Source organism: Manis javanica, chromosome 1, assembly GCF_040802235.1.
Source record: "Manis javanica isolate MJ-LG chromosome 1, MJ_LKY, whole genome shotgun sequence".
Lineage (NCBI taxonomy): Eukaryota > Metazoa > Chordata > Mammalia > Pholidota > Manidae > Manis > Manis javanica.
In genome coordinates this window covers 138,093,337-138,120,816 of record NC_133156.1, presented here as the reverse complement: position 1 = coordinate 138,120,816, position 27,480 = coordinate 138,093,337, and the positions used below count along the sequence as shown (strand labels likewise).

Here is a 27,480-nt window from a genome sequence, read left to right as displayed (position 1 = left end):
TAAAGCTACACGTTTTTTATAACTAGCAATAAAAGATAAATTTTCAAATCCCTAATTATTTAGAACATGATCTTAATTACTCACAAAATATTCCACTTACTCCGGTTAAAATGGCTACATTAAAAAAAAAAACTTACTGATCTAAAACAATCATTCTTATATACAATTCCTGCCTCAGGGCCTTCACTTGGTTCCGCTCCACTTAGGAGCTCATCATTCAGACATGATTCACAACCTCACCTCCTCCTCATCCTTGCTCAAAAATCTTCAGCAAATCTCTCCTAAGCACTTTATTACAACTTGACCCTCCCTACCCACCCTTACACCCCATAATCCCTTCGTCTGCTTTAGTTTCCTTTAAACACAGTTCACATTATAACACTATGTACTGTAGTAATTTCTGGTTCACTCACTATAAGGAGAATTCCACAAGGACAGAGCTGTCTGTCTGTCTGTTGTGGCATTTTTTTTTCTTCCACAAATGCCTAGAGTTACTGGCAATAGAAGCGCTCAATAAATATTTGCTAAAATGATGAACAAACACACATATATAATTTTGTGAAAAGACTAAAAAAATAAACCAAACTATGTGAGTTTTTAATTTCTGGGTGATGAGCTTATAAGGGATTTGGGTTTTCTTCTTTATAGTGAGCTTCCTATATTTTCAGTTTTCTAAATTAACATGTATTGCCTTTAAAATCATGGAAAAGTATATCTGAAATGCTACTAGGCAAATAGGACTATAAACAACAATGTTTGGGAACAATAAACAGGGAGAGAGAGGGAAAGAGAGAAGAGACTGAAACTTCTAATAACTGTGAAATTTTATATTCAAATAATGGCAACATATGCCCCGTCAAGTTAAGAGAAATATTAACTACTAATCTTCTCTAGAAATTTTAACTGAAGCAAGAATGCTATTCAGCAACATTTAATTAGTCTAGCTTAATTGTTTTATATATTTATAAATGAACTATCTTTTCTAATCTTTAATAACTCTGGATTTACCCTCTAGTCAAACCAAATAAGCATGGGGTTAAGAGAATCTGAACACATGGAAAAAATGATCAAAGTTGGGAATTTTGTTTGTTACCAAGTAGCTGTAGAGACCCAAGGCACTGCCACTGGAAATGGTCGAGTATACAGACTTCTAATTATGCAAACATGAAGTAGCTCTAAAATAATGAGAAAAAAAACGGGGTGGTCCCGGGTAACTGAATTCATGTTAAATCAGATTATTATGTAATTCATTAACTTAAGGGAATGTCAAAAACTATCAAAAACAAAAATTACAAAGCATATAAAGTATAATGAAAGTATAATCCTGAGAGCTTTCCACACAGAGAACCCCAGTATTGAATCACCTTAGGCTTCACTTAAGGACTGCTGCTTCCAGACCCACAGAGAGCCTGACCCCTGGTTTGCTGCCCATGTTCTGACTTGATAAAACTGTGAATGTGAGAATGTTACTCCCGTAAGGGCTATGTAGCCGGGAACAGGTCTAGCAATTTACTGCCCTTGCCAGTGAAGCCAGAGGGCTATGAAATGCACTTCCTGTTGCCTTTGATTTTTTTAATGCCTCAAGAAATGTATTAGCTGCTGTTGTGAAGAGCCACGTCAGTTTCAGGGGGGACTTGTCCTCTGCGCTCACATTCTAGCCAGGTCCTTTAGTTCGACAGACTCCTGAGAGCAAAGAACAGCCCTTAAATGTCTAGCTTGAGGCATTTGGAAACTCGTAAATGATTGTGTACGTAGGTGAAGCAGCAAGAAGCACGATTCCCCACACTGCTGTTGCCCAGTGCAGCTTTAAAAACGGCTTATAGTCCTTTGTTCCATGTGTGTCTTCAATTGGCCCGATTTTCAAAGTACAACTTTAAAAAATGAACACAACACACTGGAATCCAGACAAAGAACTTTGAGAAACTTCCAGACCAGATCTCGGCTGCTCTGGCTGAACTCACTATCTGTTAGTCAATGAGTGGGTCTGTTCTTTCCTGAGAGAGGGGAAGAAAAGGGCTTTGACTCCCCATTGTGCAACAGATGACTACAGAATTGTGCTCAATTATTATATTCGGTAAAAAAAGGAATAAAAGGCCTATTTGAATTTTTATTTCGTCAGGGTAGATTTTAAAAGTGGCCTTTGCTCCCAGGGTAATCCGGATGTCTTCAGCCAAAAATTTATACAAGCTCAGATACGGTTATGCTAATATCTAGCATATTCTGAATTTAAGTGAATATTTTTTCTAAAGAAAATTTTTTTTCATTCAATCCAATCAAATGTATCCTTCATAACAAGATTTCCTTTTAAAACTCATTGAGATGTGGCTCCCTGTGTAAAGTTCTGGCTGAAGTTAAACAAAAAAACACAGCTTCTCAAGATTATGCCTTATTAAAAAGGTACAAGAACAAGCTTACAAAATACAAGTCATAAGGTGACTTTTAGGCACATTCGAAAATACTAACTATAAAATCTAGAAGTTGCAATGCATGAGTCAGGATCACTGAACCTAAATAGCAAAGACAGTAAACTTTTTAAGATACCACATGACGATTTAATGCTTTTTACTTGGTGATTCACCCTGTCTGTACAAGTTTGATGAGTAGCAGTGATTCATAAATACAGAAAATGCAGTTTTCACACTAAATTCTACTCCTCCAAGGAGACAATTTAGCAAACCTAGATGACTTTTCACTTTAAGCAGAGGCAATATGTTGAGGATTTAATTAATTAGACAGCTCTTACTTAAAGATCCAATTTGTTCTGGGCATATGAGATGGCGCAAGCTCAAGACCTGGGTTTTACCACCAACGAATCTTGGCTCCTCTTCTCAGGAAACAAAACAGAACCAGCTAGAACACTTTGACTGGCAGTTTTCTGGACTGACAAGGCAAACGGGCAGCTCATCCAGTGAAGTGGAGCCATGCAACTACTTCTACTGAGACAGGTGGGATGCAAGCTGAGAGGAGTTGGCCTGCCATTTGACCAAAAGCTAGAGGCAAAAAGCTCACAGCTCTTGCTAATCCCTGCTGGCTCTAGAAGGACTGACTGAATTCTCTGCTATGCCCCTGAAGAATCAGCTCCAGATAAGGCAAAACAGATCGGATGCTCTTGTTCCATCACTGGAAAGCCACTCCCCACTTTCTATGAAGGACACTTTTAGAGGCCTCAGGATTCTGGGGATGGCTATTAGAAAACCCCATAGGCCTCGGTCATAATTTTCAAAATCTTTAGCGGCCATGAAAAAAAAATCTTCTGTAAATTGACATGGAACAATAAAACACGATTTATCATGTGAATAGCTCCTTAATCCAGCTTATGATATAAAAAAGTATGTAAAGGGATTTTGAATGACAGGTTTATATGTTACTTCTTTCTAATTTATACTTAGAAAAACCTGATCACACTGAAAACAATTTTATATTTTTAAAAGGTAACATGCACAATTTCCCCTTTGTTGACCGAGGATTTTATTCAGCCAGGTGCCACAGTCACATGCAGAAATAAAAAGCTATTGTGATACTATGGATCCGGTTTCATTTCAATACCAGGAATGAGTCATAAAAGATGGGAATTTGGTTCGGTTGGCAGAGTTCTCCATATAAATCCTGTTCAGATTGTAGAACGAGTGCTTATTGTTTACTGAATAAACAGGTCAAGCAGGAGTCCTTCCCAGAACTTAACACAGAGAATCTCATTTTCACAAAGTGAACTTTTCATGTATAAAATTCTATATGTTAGTGGCATCTGATTAAAATTGTCCAATTTTCCTTGCTGATGACAACATAAAAAATCAGACGCTGGCTTTACTGTCATTTATAAGTATAACACAGGTGAGTTTTATGAATACCCTTTAAAACATCCAGAGAAATCGCACACACACATAAGCGTACATTATATATACGTCACAACCTTAGTGCTACATTTTGAAGGAAGTATTTTAAGCTTAGGGGACAAAAGCAAATTGTCCCAGAGTAAATAAGTCTGTGAAATAAGCCATTGATTTGGATTATAGAGAAGGAAGGAAGGAGTTCCTCTTTTTCCAGCTTTATTAAGATAAACTTGACTTATACCATTGTGTAAGTTTAAGGTGTCTCATGCTATGACTTGATAATGTAAATATTGCAAAGTAATCACCTCAATAGGAAATTAACACCTTCTTCACCTCAGATTACAATTTTGACAGGGTGGTGGTGAGCACATTTAAGATCAACTCTTAGCAACTTTCAAGTGTACAATATTGATAAGTATACATTAGACCCTTAAGAACTCATTCCCCTTATAACTGGAAGAGTGTGCCCTTTGACCAATACCTCATTTCCCTCAACTCCCAGGCCCTGGCAACTACCAATCTCCTCTGTTTTTATGAGCAGCGTTTTCAGATTTCACTTATAAGTGAGATCACACAGTATTTGTCTTTATGACTTACTTCACTTAGCATAATGTGCTCAAGGGTCATGCATGTTATCACAAAGGCATTTCTTTCCTTTTCGTGGCTGAATAGCATTCCATCGTATGTATGTACCAATTGACTTTATCCACTCATCCACCAACCCACACTTAGGTTGTTTCCTGGTCTTGGCCTTATGAATAACACCACGCTGAACATCAGGGTGCAGGCGCCTCTTCAGGGCAGTGATTTCCCTTCAGGTATATGCCCAGAAAAGTGGATGGTATGGTAGTTCTATTTTTAGGTTTTTGGAGGAACCTCCATGTTGTTTTCCATAGTGCTTGTACCAAACTGCATTACCACCAACAGTGCACCAGAGCTCCCGCTGAGGAGCTCCTCTTTAATTTAAAAGCTTTACAGTGGCATTATGAAGGGAGAATGGTCCATTATTTGACCTACTTTTTACAGTGAACTTAATAGTCCCTAAATGAACCAATTAAAGCCCCACAGAGAGAAGACGGTCTCATTCTGAGAAGAAGCACAAACTACTAGTGTGATGCTACAAAGAGGAAAAAACAAACCCTGGCTGACTGGGAGTCCCGACTGGGCTGACCAAGCACTGCGGAAGGGCAGGGACAGGTCTTCTAACTACTGCCAGCACGGGTTGGGGGTCCTGAGCACGGCACCTGAGACCTCAAAGTGGAAAGACCCTAATTCCACCTGGTTCACATGAGCAAAAGGTACCTCTCTGTGTCTCCAGAGATCCTCTTACCCAACACTGTAAAGTAGTTTTGAATTTTTCAGTGTCAAAAACACAAGCACAAAGAATCAATGAAAGCAGGAGCTGTTTCCTCGAGAAAATAAACAAAATAGATAAACCCCTAGCCAGACTTATCAAGAAAAAAAGAGAGTCTATACACATAAACAAAATCAGAAATGAGAAAGGAAAAATCACTATGGACACCACAGAAATACAAAAAATTATGAGAGAATTCTGTGAAAAATTACATGCTAACAAACTGGATAACCTAGAAGAAACTGACAAATTTCTAGAAAAATACAACCTTCCAAGGCTGACCCAGAAAGAAACAGAAAATACGAATAGACCAATTATCAGCAATGAAATTGAAGTGGTAATCAAAAAAACTACCTAAGAACAAAATCCCAGGACCAGATGGTTTCAATGCTGAATTTTATCAAACATTTTGTGAAGACCTAATACCAATCATCCTCAAAGTTTTCCAAAAAGTAGAAGAGGAGGGAATACTCCCAAACTCATTCTACGAGGCCAGCATCACTCTAATACCAAAACCAGGCAAAGACACCACAAAAAAAGAAAATTACACACCAATATCCCTGATGAACATAGATGCAAAAATACTCAACAAAATATTAGCAAACCAAATTCAAAAATACATCAAAAAGATTATCCATCATGATCAAGTGAGATTCATCCCAGGGATGCAAGGATGGTACAACATTCGAAAATCCATCAACATCATCCACCACATCAACAAAAAGAAGGACAAAAACCACATGATCATTTCCATAGATGCTGAAACAGCATTCGGCAAAATTTAAAATCCATTCGTAATAAAAGCTCTCAACAAAATGGGTAGAGAGGGCATGTACCTCAATATAATAAAGGCCATATATGACAAACTTACAGCCAACATCATACTTAACAGTGAGAAGCTGAAAGCTTTTCCTCTAAGATCGGGAACAAGACCAGGATGTCCACTCTCCCCACTTTTAATCAACATAGTACTGGAGGTCCTAGACATGGCAATCAGACAACACAAAGAAATAAAAGGCATCCAGACTGGTAAAGAAGAAGTAAAACTGTCCTGTTTGCAGATGTCATGATATTATACATAAAAACCCTAAAGAATTCACCCCAAAACTACTAGATCTAGTATCTGAATTCTGCAAAGTTGTGGGATACAAAGTTAACACACAGAAATCTGTTGCATTCCCATACACACGATGAACTAGCAGAAAGAAAAATCAGGAAAACAATTACATTCACAACTGCATCAAAAAGAATAAAATACCTAGGAATAAACCTAACCAAGGAAGTGAAAGACCTATACTCTGAAAACTAGAAGACACTTATGAGAGAAATTGAAGAAGATACCCGTGGTAACACATCCCATGCTCATGGACAGGAAGAATTAATATTGTCAAAATGGCCATCCTGCCTAAAGCAATCTACAGATTCAATGCAATCCCTATCAAAATACCAACAGCAATCTTCAACAAACTAGAGAAAATAGTTCTAAAATTAATATGGAACCACAAAAGATCCTGAATAGCCAAAGCAATCCTGAGAAGGAAAAATAAAGCAGGGGGAATTATGTTCCCTGACTTCAAGCTCTACTACAAAGTCACAGTAATCAAGACAATTTGGTACTGGCACAAGACCAATGGAACAGACTAGAGAGCCCACATATAAACCCAAGCATATATGGTCAATTAATATACGATAAAGGAGCCATGGATATACAATGGGGAAATGACAGTCTCTTCAACAGTTGGTGTTGGCAAAACTGGACAGCTACATGCAAGAGAATGAAACTGGATTATTGTCTAACCCTATACACAAAAGTAAACTCAGAATGGATCAAATACCTGAATGAAAGTCATGAAACCATAAAATTCTTAGGAGAAAACATAGGCAAAAATCTCTTAAATATAATACATGAGCAACTTTTTCCTGAATGCATCTCCTCGGGTAAGGGAAACAAAATAAAAAATGAACAAATGGGACCACATCATGCTAAAAAGCTTCTGTACAGCAATGGACACCATCAGCAGAACAAAAAGGCATCCTACAGTATGGGAGAATATATTTGTAAATGACATATCCAACAAGGAGTTAACATCCAAAATTTATAAAGAACTCACACACCTCAATCAAATAACTCTATTAAAAAAATCCAAAAATCAAATAACTCTATTAAAAAAAGGGCGGAGGATATGAACAGACACTTCTCCAACGAAGAAATTCAGATGGCCAACAGGCACATGAAAAGATGCTCCACATCACTAATCATTAGAGAAATGCAAATTAAAACCACAATGAGATACCAGCTCACATAGTTAATTAAGATGGTCAACATAGAAAAGACTAGGAATAACAAATGCTGGCGAAGATGTGGAGAAAGGGGAACCTTCCTATACTGCGGTAGGAATGTAAATTAGTTCAACCATTGTGGAAAGCAGTATGGAGGTTCCTCAAAATACTAAAAATAGAAATACCATTTGACCCAGGAATTCCACTCCTAGGAATTTACCCTAAGAATGCAGCAGCCCAGTTTGAAAAAGAAATATGCACCCCTATATTTATTTCAGCACTACTTACAAAAGCCAAGATATAGAAGCAACCTAAGTGCCCATCAGTAGATGAATGGATAAAGAAGATGTGGTACATATACACAATGGAATATTATTCAGCCATAAGAAGAAAACAAATCCTACCATTTGCAACAACATGGATGGAGCTAGAGGGTATTATGCTCAATGAAATAAGCCAGGCAGAGAAAGACAAGTACCAAATGATTTCACTCATCTGAGTAGCATAAGAGCAAAGCAAAAACTGAAGGCACAAAATAGCAGCAGACTCACAGAACCCAAGAATGGACTAACAGTTGCCAAAGGGAAAGGGACTGGGGAGGGTGGGTGGAGGGAAGGGAGAAGGGGAATAAGAGGCATTAAAATTAGCACACATAACATAGGGAGGGGCATGAGGAAGGCAGTATAGCACAGAGAAGACAAGTAGTGACTCTATAGCATCTCACTACACTGATGGACAGTGACTGTAATGGGGTATGTGGTGGGGACTTGAAAATGGGGGGAATCTAGTAACCACAATGTTGCTCATGTGATTGAATATTAATGATACCAAAATTAAAATTAAAAAAATAAACCTGAGAAAAATGAAAAAATAAAAATAAAAAAACCCCACAAGCACTACCCAGTACCAGGAGCCAGGAATCACTCTAAACACAACATACCAAATCATCAAAGAAACTGGAGGAATAAATAATTTCACATTCCCAGTAGGATGAAAAGAAAACAGAATTCAAGTACACAATGGAAACTGCAGTGAAAAACATCAGAAAGCATCCCTCCTGGTGTAAATTAAATCACTTTGAAAGAGTTACAAGCCAGAAAAACCCAAACAAACAAACATAAAAAGATAACAGCATGAAAGGAACAGTACACTAACGATGATGACTCTGATCCAAAGTACAACTCGTGTACCAATTCTGATGTGGGGGGGTGGCGGGGAGGGCTCCCTCACCACCAAGCACGACTCAGACAACAGCTGAGTGTCCTACAGTTCAATCCAATTCTAACACCGATTCTAGACCCGCTCCCTCCCCCGCCCAACACTCCCACCCCCACCAGGTTAAGGGCTCCTCCTACAAGAATGCCTGCCCACCCTTCAGATGCCAATGGAAAGTCCAGGTTGTTGTCACTGGTGTTCTTGCCTAAGGGCTAGAGATTGGAGGTAGCAACAACCCCCTCCTTGGGGTCCATTAATTTGCTACAGCAGCTCACAGAACTCAGAAGAGCATTTTACTTACTGGATTAAACGGCTTAATATAAAAGGATGTAACCCAGGAACAGTCAGATGGGAGAGATGTATGGAGCAGGGCCCGGAGCTTCCATGCACCTCTGAGTGCACTGCTTCCCCCAAATGTTCACGTTTGCCAACCCAGCTCTCCAAGTCCTATTCTTTGGGGGTTTTATGAAGGCTTCATTACATAGACATGACTGATGACACAGGCCATTGGGTGACTGATTTGACCTCTAGCCCCTCTCCCTTCCCTGGAGGAACTGAAAGTTCCAAGCCTCTAGTTGCTTGCTTTCCCTAGCAACCAGTCCCTGACCTTAGAGGCAGGCCAAAAGTCACCTCTTTAGCCTAACAAAAGACACTTTTACAGCTCGCAGCACTTAGGAAATTCCAAGGGTTCTAGGAGCTCCATGCCAGGAATAAGACGACAACCAAGTATGTATTTCTGCTCCTCAAACTTTTTAGGGCTAGAAGCGGTATTTGAGATGATTCTCTCTTTCCTCCTCTCCTCACTCAGGAGATGAGACAACTGAGGCCAAGAAAGCAGTGAACTTGGCACGATCACCAGGGCAGGATGGGACCAGGAGGGAAGGCTAGTTGCTCCCAAATACATAGCTGGGCAGTTCTGGAGTGAATGGGACCCTTCCTATAAAAGGTTATTTCCATTATCATGCCTTCTCTTGGGGCACATGAGCACGTTCTTGAAGTAGTGAAATGTTATAAATCTAAAAAAAGAAGGCATATTAGAAGATCAAGGCCTAGCTTGGATACCCAGAAAATGAACTAAGATACGATATGAGGAGGAGCTTCCGGCATCAGCACTCTCTGGAGGACTTGTGCCGGGGGATGATCATCAAAAAGCCTCCACAGGGATCCAGACGATGCTGCGGTTGTGGCTGCATCCAGCCCACCGTCTCCTGGACTTGCCATAGGAATGAGGAGGGAGATGTCTAGGCTGGCATGTGCATACAGTGAGACAACGAATTTGACCGGATCTGTACTGTTGGAACTCAACCAGGAGTTGGGAGGGGTGCAAGTTGTAGCACTCCAAAATCTCATGACTATAGACTATCTATGGTTAAAAGAACATATGGGATGTGAACAGATCCCAGAAATGGGCTGCTTTAATTTGTCTGATGGTTCAAGTACAGTTGGACAATATCCATCATATCATAGATAAATTTTCACAAATACCTAGGGTGCCTAAATGGTTTTCTTGGCTTCACTGGAGATGGATGGTAATTATAGATTTGCTTTGTTTATGTCACCGTATTCCTATTATGTTAATATGTGTGTGCAAATTAGTTAGTAGTTTAAAACCCATACATACTTAAGGTACTATACAAGAAGATATGTCAAAGAAATAATCAATCCTCCCATGTTTCCTTCATATGCTACATCTATAGCTTTTCTTCTTCCTTCCTAATTACAACCCTTAAATAGAATTCGTGCCTCATATCGAATTTACCGAGTGTCATAATTCCTCCAGGTGGTAAAGATACCTCGAGACAAGTGCTGGGCATAGAAGCCACAGGGCATAAATCTGCAAAGAAGTAAAAAGCTAACCTTTGCAAAAAATATGGCTTCTCTCTCACTTACCAACTTTACATTTCCCTGTATGGCCCTGGAAGATGACTGGTTAGCCAGAGACGGGTAAGATTCCTCAAGGGAGGAACAACCTAAGACAGGCACAGTCGCAGGGGGGCCATCAGGTGAGAATTTGGGGATCAACAGAGGTGAGGCTCAGAACCTCACCCCCCCTGCTTTGAGAGAAATCTTCTGCATCCGTGGATGTCTTGCTGCCCTTGTCTAGCCTGGATTAATACTTAGTCCATAGGCACACACCTGATCATCTGATCATCTACATTTGCCCTCTTACAGCACTAAACTATGTTTTCTACCTTTATCTTGCATCTACCTACCACTTCAGCATTTTATTAAAAATAAAAATAATAATAATAATAGGAGAAATGTGGGATCAACATATAAATCAAGTACAAAAATCAAATGAATATTCATATTTGACCTGATGGTTTATAGGTCATATTGCATGATCAAAACCGAAAGTTTCTGTGATGACTGCCCTTGTACTGTTCACCATGTAAGAATTTATTCACTCTGTAAGAATTCGTTCACCATGTAAGAACTTGTTCGTTATGCTTCAGAAGATTGGAGACTGACGAGAATTAGGCTTGAGATGGATTAATGATTGTACATTGAGCATTGACCCCCCTATACTGAATTTTATTGTTGTTAACAACCATTTGATCAATAAATATGAGAGATGCCCTCTCAAAAAAAAAAAAAAAAAAAAAAAAAAAAAAAAAAAGAACATATGGGATGTGAACAGATCCCAGAAATGGGCTGCTTTAATTTGTCTGATGGTTCAAGTACAGTTGGACAATATCCATCATATCATAGATAAATTTTCACAAATACCTAGGGTGCCTAAATGGTTTTCTTGGCTTCACTGGAGATGGATGGTAATTATAGATTTGCTTTGTTTATGTCACCGTATTCCTATTATGTTAATATGTGTGTGCAAATTAGTTAGTAGTTTAAAACCCATACATACTTAAGGTACTATACAAGAAGATATGTCAAAGAAATAATCAATCCTCCCATGTTTCCTTCATATGCTACATCTATAGCTTTTCTTCTTCCTTCCTAATTACAACCCTTAAATAGAATTCGTGCCTCATATCGAATTTACCGAGTGTCATAATTCCTCCAGGTGGTAAAGATACCTCGAGACAAGTGCTGGGCATAGAAGCCACAGGGCATAAATCTGCAAAGAAGTAAAAAGCTAACCTTTGCAAAAAATATGGCTTCTCTCTCACTTACCAACTTTACATTTCCCTGTATGGCCCTGGAAGATGACTGGTTAGCCAGAGACGGGTAAGATTCCTCAAGGGAGGAACAACCTAAGACAGGCACAGTCGCAGGGGGGCCATCAGGTGAGAATTTGGGGATCAACAGAGGTGAGGCTCAGAACCTCACCCCCCCTGCTTTGAGAGAAATCTTCTGCATCCGTGGATGTCTTGCTGCCCTTGTCTAGCCTGGATTAATACTTAGTCCATAGGCACACACCTGATCATCTGATCATCTACATTTGCCCTCTTACAGCACTAAACTATGTTTTCTACCTTTATCTTGCATCTACCTACCACTTCAGCATTTTATTAAAAATAAAAATAATAATAATAATAGGAGAAATGTGGGATCAACATATAAATCAAGTACAAAAATCAAACGAATATTCATATTTGACCTGATTGTTTATAGGTCATATTGCATGATCAAAACCGAAAGTTTCTGTGATGAATGCCCTTGTACTGTTCACCATGTAAGAATTTATTCACTATGTAAGAATTCGTTCACCATGTAAGAACTTGTTCGTTATGCTTCAGAAGATTGGAGACTGACGAGAATTAGGCTTGAGATGGATTAATGATTGTACATTGAGCGTTGACCCCCCTATACTGAATTTTATTGTTGTTAACAACCATTTGATCAATAAATATGAGAGATGCCCTCTCAAAAAAAAAAAAAAAAAAAAAAAAAAAAAGAAGGCATATTATATGGGCTACTCACTCCCTGACCAAACCCAAAGTTGGCAAAGTAAATGACAATTTTTGCAAATCATTGCCAAATGCTCAATATAAGAGAAAGAACACAGGGAGTTCTCACAGGCAATGTGTAGGTAGATGCATTGGAAGGGTAGTGGACGGCAAGGGCTCCAGAAATGTAAGGGCATTGAAACCTTGACTGGTCAAAACAAGTGTGAGGATGCCTGAAAGAATACTGCATCAAAGAGCACATAGCCCTTTTTAAAATTCTTCTGAATAACTCAAGCTCATTAGGTTGAATTTTCCCTGAACCAAAATTAGGAAGCAAGCTTAGTTTCTTCACCTGACAAATGCGAAAGTGCCTGCACAGAAAGCTGAAGACACCCATGGAGGCCCAGTGCATTGGCAGCAGGGAACTGGAACCCAAACCCTTACTTCCAGGCCAGGGGTGGGTGGGTGCCTGGAGCCTGCATCTGCAGGCATCACCATTCGCAGGCATTCGTATGCCTCTCATGGTTCTGTTCTCAAAAAACAGCCTCTGACCCTAATTTGGTTTCCCAACTAGATTCTACTGCTGTAATAACCAACTTGGAGGAAACTGACTGTTGGAAAAGTGGAAGTTCCTATGGCCAGGATCCTCACCTGACCCTACACTACTTGATGATGTAACTGGCCTGCTGCTAGGCTAATGCTTCCACACCCATACGCAATAAGCTATTATTGACTGAGTCACTATACAAAGAACTCTGCCCAGTGCTCTGGCCAGAGACAGAGATGAAGAAGGATTACAGATATGCAGACTGCTGGATGCAGACATGATTCTAGTGCTCAACATACTGCCATGAGAATAAAGCTGGGCATAAACTCTTTTACCCCAAGAACGTTCCCTTGTCATTTCTCAGTCTCACTGAACCCATAGTGAACTTGCCCGGGACTGAAAACCTCAGGCAAGACACTGAAAAACACTACTTTAGCCAGGAGATCAAGAGTAACAGCACCAGTGATGAATCATGCTGATGGGAAGTACCCTTGATATGCGATGTGCGATGTGATGAAAACGGCACTTGACTTCTGTGGTCTTTCTCCCCAAGCCACATAAGCCCAGTTTAACCATGAGAAAAATATCAGCAAATTCTCACAGAGGGACATCCTACAATACACCCAACTCCTCCTCAGAATGGTCAAGGTGAGCCAAAGTAAGGAAAGCTGGTCACAGTCAAGAGGATACTAAGGTGATATGACAACTAAATGCCATGTGGTGTCTTCGATGGGATCCTGGGACAGAAAAAGGACATTAGGCAAAGACTAGGGAAATGTGAATAAAGTTTGGCCTTCTAGTTAATAAGAACATATCAATTACTGGCTCATTAACTGTTTCAAATATATCATAGTATAGCTAACCCTTGAGCAATGCGGGGGCTAGGGGTACTGTCTTACCCAAGGGTTTCAGCACCTGGGCAAGTTCACTGTGGATTCAGTGAAACCAAGAAATGACAATGGAACATTTTTGGGGTAAAAGGGTTTATGTCCAGCTTTATTCTCATAGCAGTAGGTTGAGCACTAGAATCATGTCTGCATCCAGCAGTCTGCAGGTCCATGATCCACTTCCATTGCTGTCTCTGCCTGCCCAGAGCACTGAGAAGAGCTCTTTACACAGTGACTCAGTTAATAACAGCTTATTGTCTATGGGTATTGAAGCATTAGCCCAGCAGTAGGCCAATTACATCATCAAGTAGTGTAGGCCAGGTGAGGATCCTGGCCAGAGGTACTTCCCCACAGATGGTAACGCACCACAGTCGGTAATCTGTGTATAACTTTTCACTCCCCCAAAACTTAACTACTGATGGCCATCTGTTGACAGGAAGCCTTATGGACAACAGTTAATTAACACATATTTCATATGTTATATGTGTTATATACTGTATTCTTACCATAAAGTGAGCTAGAGAAAAGAAAATGTTTTTTGAAATTGTCTCAAAACTCAAAAAAATTTTCCATTATCTTTATTGAAAAAAAGCCCTGTGTAAGTGAACCTGCATGGTCAAACCCATATCGTTCAAGGGTCAATTATAATGTAATACTACCATGTTAATAATAGGGAAACAGTGAGTGGAGGTGGGGGAACCGTACTGTCTGCATATGGGAACTCTGTATTATTTTCTCTGTTTTTCTGTAAATCTCAACTGTTCTAAAAAATAAAATCTATTTTAAAGAAAAAGAGAGAGAACCATTTTGAAGTCACTGGACATTTTAAATCCTCAGCAGAAACAGATCATTTCATTCACTTTTATAAATCTTTGTCTTGGCAAGTAGTGATTCTATAGCATCTTACTACGTTGATAGACAGTGACTGTAATGGGGTTTGTGGAGGGGACTTGGTGATGGAAGGAGTCTAGTAAACATAATGTCCCTCATGTAACTGTAGATTAATGATACCAAAATAAAAAAATAAAAAAATCATTGTCTTGGGACTTTGGTTAGCAAGTATCACTCCTCTGAGCCTAGACATATTTTTGGAACTGGATACATTTCCTTTATATACTAGGGACTGGCAAACAAAACAAGGGCCCATAGTAATCCTATTCCAAGCCTTACCCCCATCAAATTATTTGCCTATTAAATTATCAATTACTAAGTCAATTAATTTATGGAGATTTTATCTTAAAAGTTGCCTGTGTGGATAAAACTTATTTGTACTGCTAGATGGAAATGCTGAACTATGGAAAAGGCTTTAAAACATTATTAGTCCTTGTTTCTATCCATAAGGCCTGGAAAAATAGAATTCTTTTAGTCCTAAAGAGCCCTGAACCGAATACGAAATGTATTTTAAACTTTAGTGGTTGGGTAGATGAAAATAGTGGAAAAGAAAATAGGAAACTTTCATCAACGAATCACGATACATATTTTATTACAATTGTAGAAACTATCATTTCCATTGACAATATGCCTTAAATTTCTATTTCCAGTACACAAATTACTTGACTTACAAGAATACACACTTATGTTATTCATCAAAAAAAAAAGCCCTAAAATGTAAGCAACATTTCTCATCTGCTGTTTTTCTACAACTACTGAGTCAGAAATGTGTTTTCTGCTTAAGAATCACAGTTTAAACCCTCAGTTTGCTTCTTTCTTTTCTTCATCTTCCTTTCACTACTGCCTTTTACTTTGGCAGTAAAGTAAATTATAGCCTGGGTATAACTGTAATTTAAAATAATTCTAGAAATTCATATTGGATCTCTTTTTTCATAGCTATCTTATTGATTTCCAAAATTATACTGCTTAACCCAGATGCTATTTCCAGCTATTACATTCTCTTACAGTTCTCAATTTAAATGTCCTTCCTAAAAGATAACAAGGTAGAAAAGCACATGGGGACATGAAAACAAGACCAACAGCTAATACATTTTAACAAATTGTGAGATGCATGGCTATTTCCCAAATCATCTCAAAAGAGTAATGTAGTTTTCTTCATCTTTATATTCCATAAGGAAATTTATATCAAATATAGAGAAAATCTTAAAGTACCTGCACATGGCACACAAATCAAAATACGGGCCCCAGAAAACATTTCAAAACAAATGTCTGATCCAGAACCATCCCTCCCTGGGCTGTATCATCCCTCCCACACCTCCTTCCACCTCCCTAAGAACCACTGGGATTGGATTTTTCTTCTATATCCAACATCTCCCTCTGTGGAGTCTCTTGGCAAAATTATGTTCTGCCCATAAAAATGTGGAACCCAAAATGAAGGAACAAGCAGAAGATAACTGGTCATAAAATTAGTCTTTATACTTGAAATAAGCATGATTTCCATGAGAACAAAATACCAGGTTACGCCTCTTCATAGGATTTTTCATGGCATTACTTGTCCTCCTTTTTGAGCACTCGTGTTACCCTGTCCCCTTGGATATAAGTTCAGTACCCAACCAACCCTCTTGAGGTAACACAAGTACATTTTTAAGGCAGAATTTTTAAAAATCAGTAACTTCAAAAACTCATTTTACTGAAACATGATCCTTGTATTTTCTCCCTTTTTCCATATCTCACATGCACAGTTGGTGACGCGAATTATGTTCCCCTCATCAGCTGCCCCACCTCGTTTCTTTTCTATTTGGAAACAGCATGTTGACATCAGGATCGGTGATGGCAAGGAGTCAACACCGGCTGCGCCTCACGCCTGAGCACCTCTCAGCCCCTCCTCTTTGTCTCACCCACCCGAAGTTCCCTGAACTGGCCGCATGGCCGGCACCTAGGGAATGCTGCACAGGGTTCCATGACTCGGTGCTGCTCTTCTTCCACTGCAGCAGAGTCAGTCATACCTCAGAAGGATGTCTGAGAAGAAATCCCCAGTGAAAACGCCTCCTGCTTGTCACTTCCACTCCTCACACATTAGGACTCCCACACATGCATGTTGCCCAATATTACAGCAACATATGAACCATTTCTTAGAATGAGTCCCAATTTTAGCCCTGTCCCCAAGTCAATTTGTCTTATTTCCCCACTTCTGTAAATTACTATTGTAACACCCTATCATTAAAATACTATTTCAGAGATACACCTTGGTGGTTCAGTCACCTACCCTTCATTAGCCATAATATTGAAAGAAAGTCACCTACCTTTCACTGAGGCTTCTCCACAACTGTGCACCTGCAAGAAAGAGAAGAAATGTGAAACATTAATGGAGCTATTTTTCTCTTGAGGCATTTCTCAACTGAGAAATATTTGGAGCTATTTAAAATGAAATGCTTAGATCTTTAAAAACTCTAGAAACTACCAAATCACAGAGTGTATACCTCTGGTACCATAACTAGTTTAGGCAATTAGTCCACAAGTATTTATTGAGATCCTACTATATGTAAAACCCTTGGTCCTGCCTCAGGGACTTTACTGCCCAATGTGGCAGGCAAAACATACACTCAAGTAAACGTGTACCAAGGTAGGTGGTGTAGGAACTAGTCAAGAAGTACATACCAAGAGAGCTCAGGCAAGAGAGAAAATACAGCTGCTCAAGAAAGTACCAATAATAGAGGTGGCCTGTAAGGTGAGCTGTGAAATGGCACTGCCAAAAGGGGAACAGAGACAAATACTGTTATTTAAGATAGAAGATTCTTACCTATTCATTATTTAGGTGTTTTGAGCTTGTATCTAAACTCAAATGAAATCAACAGAAAAAAAAAAGGAGTACCTTGATGTCATTTGCTTTCTCGATTCTCCAGTCACTTTCTTGATTGGACTATATCTTGATACTATACTCCCAGCTACCAGCTTTAATGAAATCCAATAAAGAAATGGCCATGAGGTGGTTTCTTCATTTTCCATCAAACAAATGCCAAAGATGTTGTCTCTTTTGTCCTTCAGTATCCCCTATCAAAGGTCTATGTGATGCGTTCTTCTTGAACTTAGCCTTAGGGAAAAGTTTCTCAAAATTGCTTGCATCCTTTCATCAGATTGTAAAAATTGTTCAATTGATCTGGTTTCCCTTTTTGCCTCGGCTGCTAGTAAGCACAGGGATGTTGCTCAATTATGGTCACTATGTTAGATTCTTATTCTTATACTAGACTTCTTGTTGTTGTTGTTAGACCATTTATTTTCTGTTATGAGAGATGAGGATTAGCACTCCTATAGACCTCTTTTAAATAGTTTTACTTTTTACGTTCCCTTATAACCTGCCTCAAATATTTTGGGATTGGATGGAATATCAAAACAAAGCAAATAAACAACTCTAAAGAATCTAAAGAATCATGAAAACTAGTGCTGTCTCAACTCAAGTTGAAAAGTTGGACAAGCTAAATTCTAGCAGCAGCAATTCACCCTGCCTTATGACATTTCTCTGATCATACTGGAGCCAAGAGTGGAGAGAGTAGATAACGGTGTGCAGTGTTCACTTGTTTTGATATCAAAAATGGGAAAAATGGGTCTGGATACTGGGTAAGGGAGGGAGGACATAGAGAGTGGTAAGGACTGCAGCACTGAAGCACTGAGCAGAGACCCAGCTGGGGCTGCACAGGGGCGAGAGGCAGCACCATGGTAAGAGGCAGAGCAGGAAAACGCTTAAGCTGAGGGCAAGGAGCTAGTTCAGCAGGAGCAAGAGGCCAGGGAGGGCTGGCTAGAGGGTGCACTGAGGATTAGCCTTCAGCTTTGCAGGGCCTAGAGACACAATGCTTCCCAAGGCTAAGGTCAAAGATGAGGCCACACCAGTAGGTGACCAAATCCAGGATGTCTTAAAAGCCATCAGGGTGCAAGTGGGAATGACAGAGAATGACAGAGAATGGAGGGTATGCAAAGGCCTATGGCTCATAAGCCATAATTTTTGGTGGTCCATGTTCAAGTTTGACCAGACAGAACATAAATGGATAGCGTGGATTTTGTAGGAGGGAAAGTATAAAGACACAGTTGTTGAAAATGCTCCAGAGGTTGGCCATGCTGAGACCAGCTGGGCCCTCCTCCCACTGCACAGGGCAGCATTTGAAGAGGATCTTAAATAGAGCTGGAGGCAGAAATTACAGTTTCTTTTGCAATGAGAGAGAAGCAGAGAGGTGGTCATGGAAAAGTCTAAGGCTGCAGAATTTTCTACACTGCAGACGTGCTCCCCAGGGCCCAAAGAGGTTAATGCAGGGAAGCACACACTCGAGTGTAAGTGAGCACACAACTGTAAGTGAGGGAGCAATCCATCATGCTCAGGCTTGTGGCTCATAACTCAGAGGCATGGGCTCCCATATGTTTTACAAAGATTAATTCACAAGAAGCTGTCTACATACTGTTGCTCACCTATTTCATATTAAGCATCTAAGATGGTATTAAAGATAATAATGGAGGGAAAGGAAGGATACAATTAAATTCTCAATGACAAGTTCATAATGCATGATCAAAACCGAAAGTTTCTGTGATGACTGCCCTTGTACTGTTCACCATGTAAGAACTTATTCACTATGTAAGAATTTGTTCACCATGTAAGAACTTGTTCGTTATGCTTCAGAAGATTGGAGACTGACGAGAATTAGGCTTAGGGTGGATTAATGATTGTGCATTGAGCATTGAGTCCCCTATACAGAATTTTATTGCTGTTAACAACCATTTGATCAATAAATATGAGAGATGCCTTCTCAAAACAAACAAACAAACAAACAAAAATTCTCAATGACAGAAGTTTAATATCTAGCCATAAATATTGTGGGAAGCAGGGAAGTTGAGAGATGGAAGAAGACAGAACTGCTCTGTGAGCCCTGATGGCTTGCTCATCGTCTCCTTGCTGTTGCTATAAGCCAAGGTATCTGGTGAGAGCAGCTGGCGCTTCTGGTTGAAGCCATGGAGTTACCATAACTGCATCTGGATCTAGCTTGAAGCTGATTGTGTGCTTCCCAGAGACCAATTCATCACAGCAAGGTCCTGGCCTGAATGGCCTGCACCGCCAGACGCCACGCCTGCCAGCTATTTACAGGGCTCAAATGGGTCTTTGTTTTAAAAGACACTACTAGTGGAGGGCGAGGCAAGAACCAGTGTTTCTTCAGTCATAGACTGAGGTGTCCTGGGAAAGCACAGGAATTAATCCTACTCTCCTTTATTTTCATGCCATAGAAATGCTGTTGTTCAGAGCAACAGTCACCTGATGAAAACCCTGACAGAAGGACAGGCCGTGACAAATGCCTGCCCGGCAGGATGGAGCATGAGAACTCCAGTTGGGCAAAGAGGCTGTGGTGTGTCTGGATCCCACTGGAGGCCCAGGGCCTGCAAGAGGTCCTGGCGCAGAAAGGCGCTGAGACTGAGGTGTGAACGCACCCCATGCTGTTCTGACTCTGTCAGAGCTGGACACAGTCAACTGCTGCTGTGCCCAAGGCACTTCTATTCTACACTCTTATTCCACCCACACACTACCTTGTGGTTTGGGTCGAATGGGTTGGGTTCTGCCATTTCACAAGATAAAGAAATTCCAACTGTGTAACCGGTGGAATTACAGCCCTGAAAACATCAGGTCTGAACCCTTGAAACCCACAAAATGTTACTTCTTATGGAAAAAGGATTTACCAGCTATGATTAAGTTAAGGACCCAGAGATGGGGAGATAGCCTGGATTATCCAGGTGGGCCCCAGTGCAATCACAACATCCTGTAACAGGAAGGCAAAGGGAAATGTGACACAGGCAGAAGAGCAGAAAGTGACAGTAGGAGGCGGAGACAGGAGAGGCGCCACAGGCCAAGACCACCAGCAGCCGCCAGAAGCTGGAAACAGGAAGGAATCCTTCCCTAGAGCCTCCTAGAGCAGCCTCAGAAACGGACGGGGTCTGTGATGGGGTTCTCCCGCAGCTGGCAGCGAGGGGGTGACCTCAGGAGACAGGCCCTGCAGGCTAGTGTTCTCCCACCAGCTACGTTAATTTCTTAAAGAACTGGATCTTTGCCATGTAGAGGTTTCCTGCAATCTGCGAATATGCAAGTTCCATATGGGCTAGAATCAAGCCAATGAGTCAATGCTAAGAATGATCTCTGGGTGAGGGGCCAAGAGTGAGAAAAGACAATTGCAAAGTCTTCCATCTTCACCCTTGGCCTTCCCCATTTGTCTGTTCCCTATAACTTGTGCCAAGGCTGGGACCAAATTTAATACAAAACTGAAAAAAATCAAGATGCTCAGCTAGCATTGAGTCAACTTGCTCTGAGCTAAAATGGTTACTGAGATAAAATTTGTAAGTGGCTATTTCTTCTAAGATCCCCCTGAGAGTGGTCCTCAGAGGGGAAAATGTTACAAAATGTATTTGAAGGAAAATGGCTTCTCTTCTATCAGTTCTGAATCCAGGCTCAAGCATGGGTATCCCCATGGGCTGATTTGAGCAACCCCTGTACAAAACACTGAGATGCCCCACCTCTGCAGGGCCTTCAGCACATCTGTGAGGAAGAAAGTATCAAGGCAGGGGCCTGTTTGAGTTAAAAGTTAGGGAGTTAGGTGTCTGTTCTCTGAAACATAAAAGGTGGGAGAGGTGGGAAGGGACAGAGAGGAGAGGGGCAGAGATGGAAGAACATAAACTAAATCTACGATTCACAAAAAGCAGTAACTGGACAAAAATGAGTTTGTGGGAGCACTCTTAACCCCTTCCAGTTTGGTACTGCTCAATCCCAATTGATTTTTCCTCAAATGAAATTTAAAAGATAAAAGATAAAACACACACACACACACACACATGAATTTGTTCACCTTTCAGAACACAAGAATGAAGGAATTATCAAACTTTGAAACACATCAATGTAAAATAATCCTTCTAAAATGGTTTATACATGATTCAGTTTAAGAACCATAGACTTAGAATATAAGCTGGATTTAAAGCGCACCACAGAACATCGTGATGGTAAATGGGTAAGAGCTTATATTCAATCTCAGAGCTAGCATCAGGGGAGAGAAGGCTGCCTCCTGTAAGGCAGGCCTCTGTACCCCAGCTTGGGTTAGAACTCGGGGCAGTGCATATGTCAGTGTATATGGACCCAACCAAGATTATCCCTCCATTTGGGGTATATTTAGTGAAATCCAAAGACTCAACATAACCTCCTCTTAGCTATTTTGGGTCAAATCAATTTTATCACACTTAGGTCCACTGGGTGCAAATATTCTAAGGGATTTTTGCCCCTTCACAAAAATCAGCTCAAACCCTGGTAAAAGAGTCCCTTCAAGTGTGGAAAAGCTTGACTCTGATTTATAACATAGATATAACTCAGAAAACACCTTAAGCAAATTTTTTTAATAATTCAAATTTCTACTTTTAAACAATGCTTAAAATTCATTTTTCATCAACTCATTTTCTATAATTTATTTAGCCAGTACTTAATTGTTTTTAAGCCCTAAATTAATTTTTTTCTGTCATTAAGAAAGAGAAAAATTTTATACCAACTACTCCAGTTACCAATGGCCCAATTTCATCATGTGGAATGTAATAAATACTTAACTGCTATCCTCCCTGCAGCCTACTTACATATCAAAATGGTATTTAAAATAACTAGGCTTTGACCTAAAAGCGAAACCGGTATGCATGAAACTTTTTCCCAGGAGCAGTAGCTATGACTAGGGACATCAGTTAAATAAATAATAAATACAAAATCAAAATACATTTAAACAAACATTAAAAATAGCAAGGTCAATATCTATATAATATTATTTTGTTCCTCTTTAAAGGACTACTTGGTTAATATGTCTACACAGAGATCAGACATTGAGGGTCAACAAAATTAAATATGCCAAAAATGAATTCTGAGTTTTCTTACCTCTCGTTCTAGACAAAACCATATCCTTTATTATTTGCATAATAACACGGCCCAGTATCATGACGGAAATCAGGTGATACACTCTCCATGGCGTCAACGCAAGGAACCTACAACAGCAAAAACAGACAGACCACTGTCAATTTGAGGATTTTCATCTTGTTTTTTATGTTAGGTTTAGTTTACATGACAGAAACAAAAAGACATTTAATAATAATTTCACTTTTCACAATCACCCCAAGGTGACCACCCAGAAGTTATTTAATAGGCATCAGAGTCAGCAAAATACAAGCACTTGAGCCATGTCTACTTCTGTGCTAGGCTTTGTACTTTAATGTCTAATTTGGGCTGAGGACTTGTTATCTTGGGTACAGCCCAAACATTGCTCTGCTAGGAGAAGAGGACCGACCTCAAACAGAATCCTGGTGGGCGAGGAAGGCTGAGCTGCAGGGTTCTCTTACACCCACGGGGTAGCTCTGTAGATGCCCTTCACTTGCCATCCTCTGTCTTATATTTTTCTTTCATGCCATATTCATTTCTTTAACTGCTACTCCCTTCCCACCAATCTCTTGAAAATAGCAGCTATTAAGGATCTAATTTTCTAGCACTTTCTTTCAAGATCACTACCCTATTGTTTATCTGCCCACCTCCTCTCTGGAGGAAAAACAAAGAATTCTTTATCATGAATAGCACATAAATCCTGCAATACCTTAATTGTACTTATAAAGGAATAAAATGGCAAAGAAGTCACAGGAGCTCTGCAGCTTCATCTAGAGGATGAAGCCTGTTTACACAAGTGAACCAGCCAAGTTACCAATTAATATTAAGTCTGATGTAATCATAACTCAGAAAAATTAAACAGATATGACATTTAATACTAGTTGCAAGAGACTGCAGAGAGTAAGGAATATAGGGAAGAAAAGAACACATACTGTAAAGAAAGAATTCTGTCTCCTAGGAACTTACTTCCCCGTCAGAGAGATGAATCAGGCCAATCTAACAAAATCTAAGGCAGTGTGTCTCAGAAGCTATAACAGAATATGAGCAAAGAGCAAAGAGAAGCAAAGGAAAAGGAAGGTGTAATTCAATAAACAGGAAGATTTTAGAGAAATGACACTTGAACTTGGTCTGACAGGATGGATGCAATTCAGAGGTAAAAAGAGCCTGTTCTGATTGGAGGGTGCAACATGAACAGAAGATCAGAGTCTGGGAAGGGTGCTCCTGGGGCAGGCCAAGTGGTCTGGGGGGCCCTGGCTGAAGGAGATGGGTAAAGAGAGATTTGGGAGAGTGGCAAAGAGAGAAGACATTGAGGAGACAGGCTGGGACAGACTGTGTCCAGCCCTCAATGACAGCCAAGAGCGTTTGGTCTCAATGATGCCATCAATGCAGGGCATGCCAAAGATAACAGGGTAGGAAAATAACTTTGGGTAATTTAGGAAAATGCCTGAAGGCAGCAGAGGGGATGAAATGGGATGGGGAAAGCAAAGAGTCCAGGACATCTATCAGAAGGTCATGCAACGTGCTTAGTGAAAAGTGGTCAATGTGAGATGCTGGTGAAGTTGTCGGTAAAGCCTGCTACTAGAAGGTGGACAACCCAAATTCCAGCTCTGGTTCTCATGCTAACTGTGTGTGTGACCTGGGCCAATTATTAAGTGGGCAGAATAGGTCAGTGCCTCTTAAATACTGGTCTATAACTGCCACCAGATTGTCTGCCTAGAAAGCTTGTTAAAATCCAGATCCCCAGACCCCAAGCTACTTCCCCAGGTTCTCTGAAACAGGTAGCTTCATCACTAGTACATACATCAATAAATATTTATTTATGGAGTGCCCACATTGGGCCAGCCACTGTGCTACCAAAAGAGAATAAAAGGTAAACAACAATCACAGAGGGAACTAGCAGACATAAAAGCTAACCCATAATGTGAACATCCATGTTTTAGTAACAACAGTTTGTTCTTCCACTCTGGGACCACTGCTGGCTCTGTTTTGAGCTCTCATGTTTGTATTAACCAAGGCTGGTTTTTTGTGTGTGTGTTTTCTTTTGGCTTGATCTCCTCGCCATCAGTTTATGATGACAGCTACACGTCTGTGTCTGCCTCTCTGTTTTCCCACCTCACATGGAAGGGCGGTTTTCAAAAATGTTGATGGTAACCCACAGTAAGAAATTCATTTGCAACTAAATATATACAAATGAAACCAATGTTTCAAAAAATAATATTTATCCTTGCAATTTGAAATGCTTTCTGATACACACCATCCAATTCTACTATATTTTTAAATGCTGACTGTGACTCCCTCAAGTGCCTGAGGGCCCATGAAGGACTCATAGGTCAGCTGCACCAGACGTCTGCCAATGTTGGATCAGTACATTTCACTAGAAGCACCTTCTTTGCCAAGCCAGACAAAGCCCTAGAAGAGAAAGTTCCCTCAAGTTCACAGGTCTTTAGAGTTATCCAGGAAGCCATTTAAGTGACTTTCAAAAATAAAAGAAGTGTAAAACCAACTGAAACAGTGAAGGTCATTAGTTATTCTCTTGGTATAAATTACAATCTTCCAGGAATAGAAAAATTAGGTAATTGACAGGACGTCAACCCACAGCCGGAAGATTTCATTGGAGGGCATTACCAGAGCAACTCCACCAAGCCCTGGGGATGCCCCCCTCTATGTAGCAGACAAGGGCCCAATTTGCCTTTTGGCCAAGGGTCTTCTAGGTCAGTAAGAGTCCTCAGTCATAAAAGATGGACTATTTAATAAATGGTGCTGTAATCATTTGTAATCCATTTGAAAGAAAGAAAAATGGTATCCCTATCTTCAACCAAACTGAAGTGAATGAGAAAGGAATAATATTTTGTTTTTCCCTAAAGGCCCAGATAGCAAATATTTTTGGCCTTGTGAGTCTTATGGTTACAACCATCTGTCACTGTAATGCAAAAGCAACACATATATCATATAAAAGAATGGGTGTGGCTTCACTTACACACATTGCAATAAGTACCCTTCATTTACACACACACACAAGAATCCTCAGTCAGATGAGAAGGCAATACCAAATACTTGGGAAGGTAATGCCAAATTTGCAGGGGACTACCAAATTGTTTCCTTGGTATGTTAGCATCTTTGAACACCAAGAATTAGGTACAGAAATGTTGGAGAAATGAATCCCTAATATCAACAATTTGTATTTAAAAAAACCTGTGCATATTTGGTGTTTTACTGACTTATACTGTTTGATGATTCATCTCATGGTTCCAATTTAAAATATGTGATTGTATGATTTAGATTTGTGATTTGAAATTAAAACCTTAGGGATACTTATGAGTTTAATTTCTTCATTTTGCAGGAATTGCCTAAATTAATTTTTGCAGGAATTATTTTTGCATTATTAGACAAAAGCATTTTTTAAAAACTTCTACTTTGGTAAACCTCAAACATACACAAAAAAAGAGACCAAATTGTAATAAAGCATTCAAAACTTTTCCATTCATGGCTAATCTCATTTCTTCTAGAATCCCATTCACTAAGCTCCCCGCCCCCAAGATTATCTGAAGCAAACCCCAAATATCATATAATTTACAACTACTGCCAGTTATCTTCATAAAAAGAACTTTTAACTTAACCATAATACTACTATTACACGTAAAAAAATTTTTTAATTCCTTAATGTCATCAGATGTCCTATCAACATCACACTGCCACAATCACCCTTTACACATGCACACACATACACACACACACAGACTGAAATGGGATCTGAATATACACTGAAATTGGTGTGAGTTTTAAGCTTCCTATAACCTATAAGTCTCCTGTCATCTTTGTCTTTTTTTTGCTTAAATTTTTTTAATGGAAGAAACAGACTCATTTGTCAAGTAACATTTTCCAGAGTCTGAGAATCATATCCTTGGGGGTTAGTTTAACACCTTCCTCTATCCCTGTGCAAACTCTAAAAACTGGTAGTTAGATCTTTGACCAGATTTAGTTTCAAAATTGTTTTTTTCTATGAAACTACATGAGAAGTGGTGGTGAGTTTCCATGAGGAGCACATACAGACAGTCTGGGTGTCTGGTGTCCATATTTCCATGGTATCAGCAGCCACTAATGATGACTACCCGGCTACTAATTCCTCAGGAGATACACAGGGTAAGAGGCTTTCACTCCTTCAGGTATTAGCTGAACCACAGCTATAAAGAGGAACTTCCCCTCATCGGTGTTTGGTTACCCTGAGAGATGGCTCTCACAGGGCAGGCAGGATCCTACTTGATTCTTTCTCTGTATTTACCATCTTGCAAATAATGAGGCAATTCCTTAGAATCCTCTAGGGGTAACTAAGCTAGTGTTCGTGTTTCCCTTTTTTTGTTCAGTGCCATAATGGGCATAGTTGAGGGGCTTCAGTCATCACTTGTCACTTTGCATAACTTTTCAGTGTTACCTCTACTGATTCTCCAATCTCCCATCTTGGCTCATTCAGATTGGTTCTTGAGTCCCTCTGGAACAACCTTAGTAATCTTTGAAACTTAAGAATTTTCATGGGGCAGATAAAATATAAAATTTACAAATGCAGTTTTAAATGTTTAAAGGAGTATAACTAAACTTTTCAATGAAACAAATCATTCACCAAGCACTTTCTTGGAAATGGTTGTTAAAATCTGCTAGCTGTATAAACAAAGTTATAAGTTATGTTAGCTAAAAGTGAAAGCTCAAAAA

At 39.8% G+C, this 27,480-nt stretch overlaps 1 protein-coding gene across 2 annotated transcripts in view; it reads right to left on the bottom strand.

Annotated features, from left to right (window-relative positions):
• Positions 1-27,480, bottom strand: part of RETREG1 (reticulophagy regulator 1) — a 131,914-nt gene that overhangs the window by 73,542 nt on the left and 30,892 nt on the right. For both annotated transcript variants that reach the window (XM_037025174.2, XM_073237688.1), the window contains exons 2-3: positions 22,780-22,886; positions 17,159-17,189 (exon numbers count right to left, since the gene is read on the bottom strand). In XM_037025174.2, coding sequence (XP_036881069.2) covers positions 17,159-17,189; positions 22,780-22,886 — 138 coding nt within the window. The remainder of the gene's footprint in view (positions 1-17,158; positions 17,190-22,779; positions 22,887-27,480) is intronic.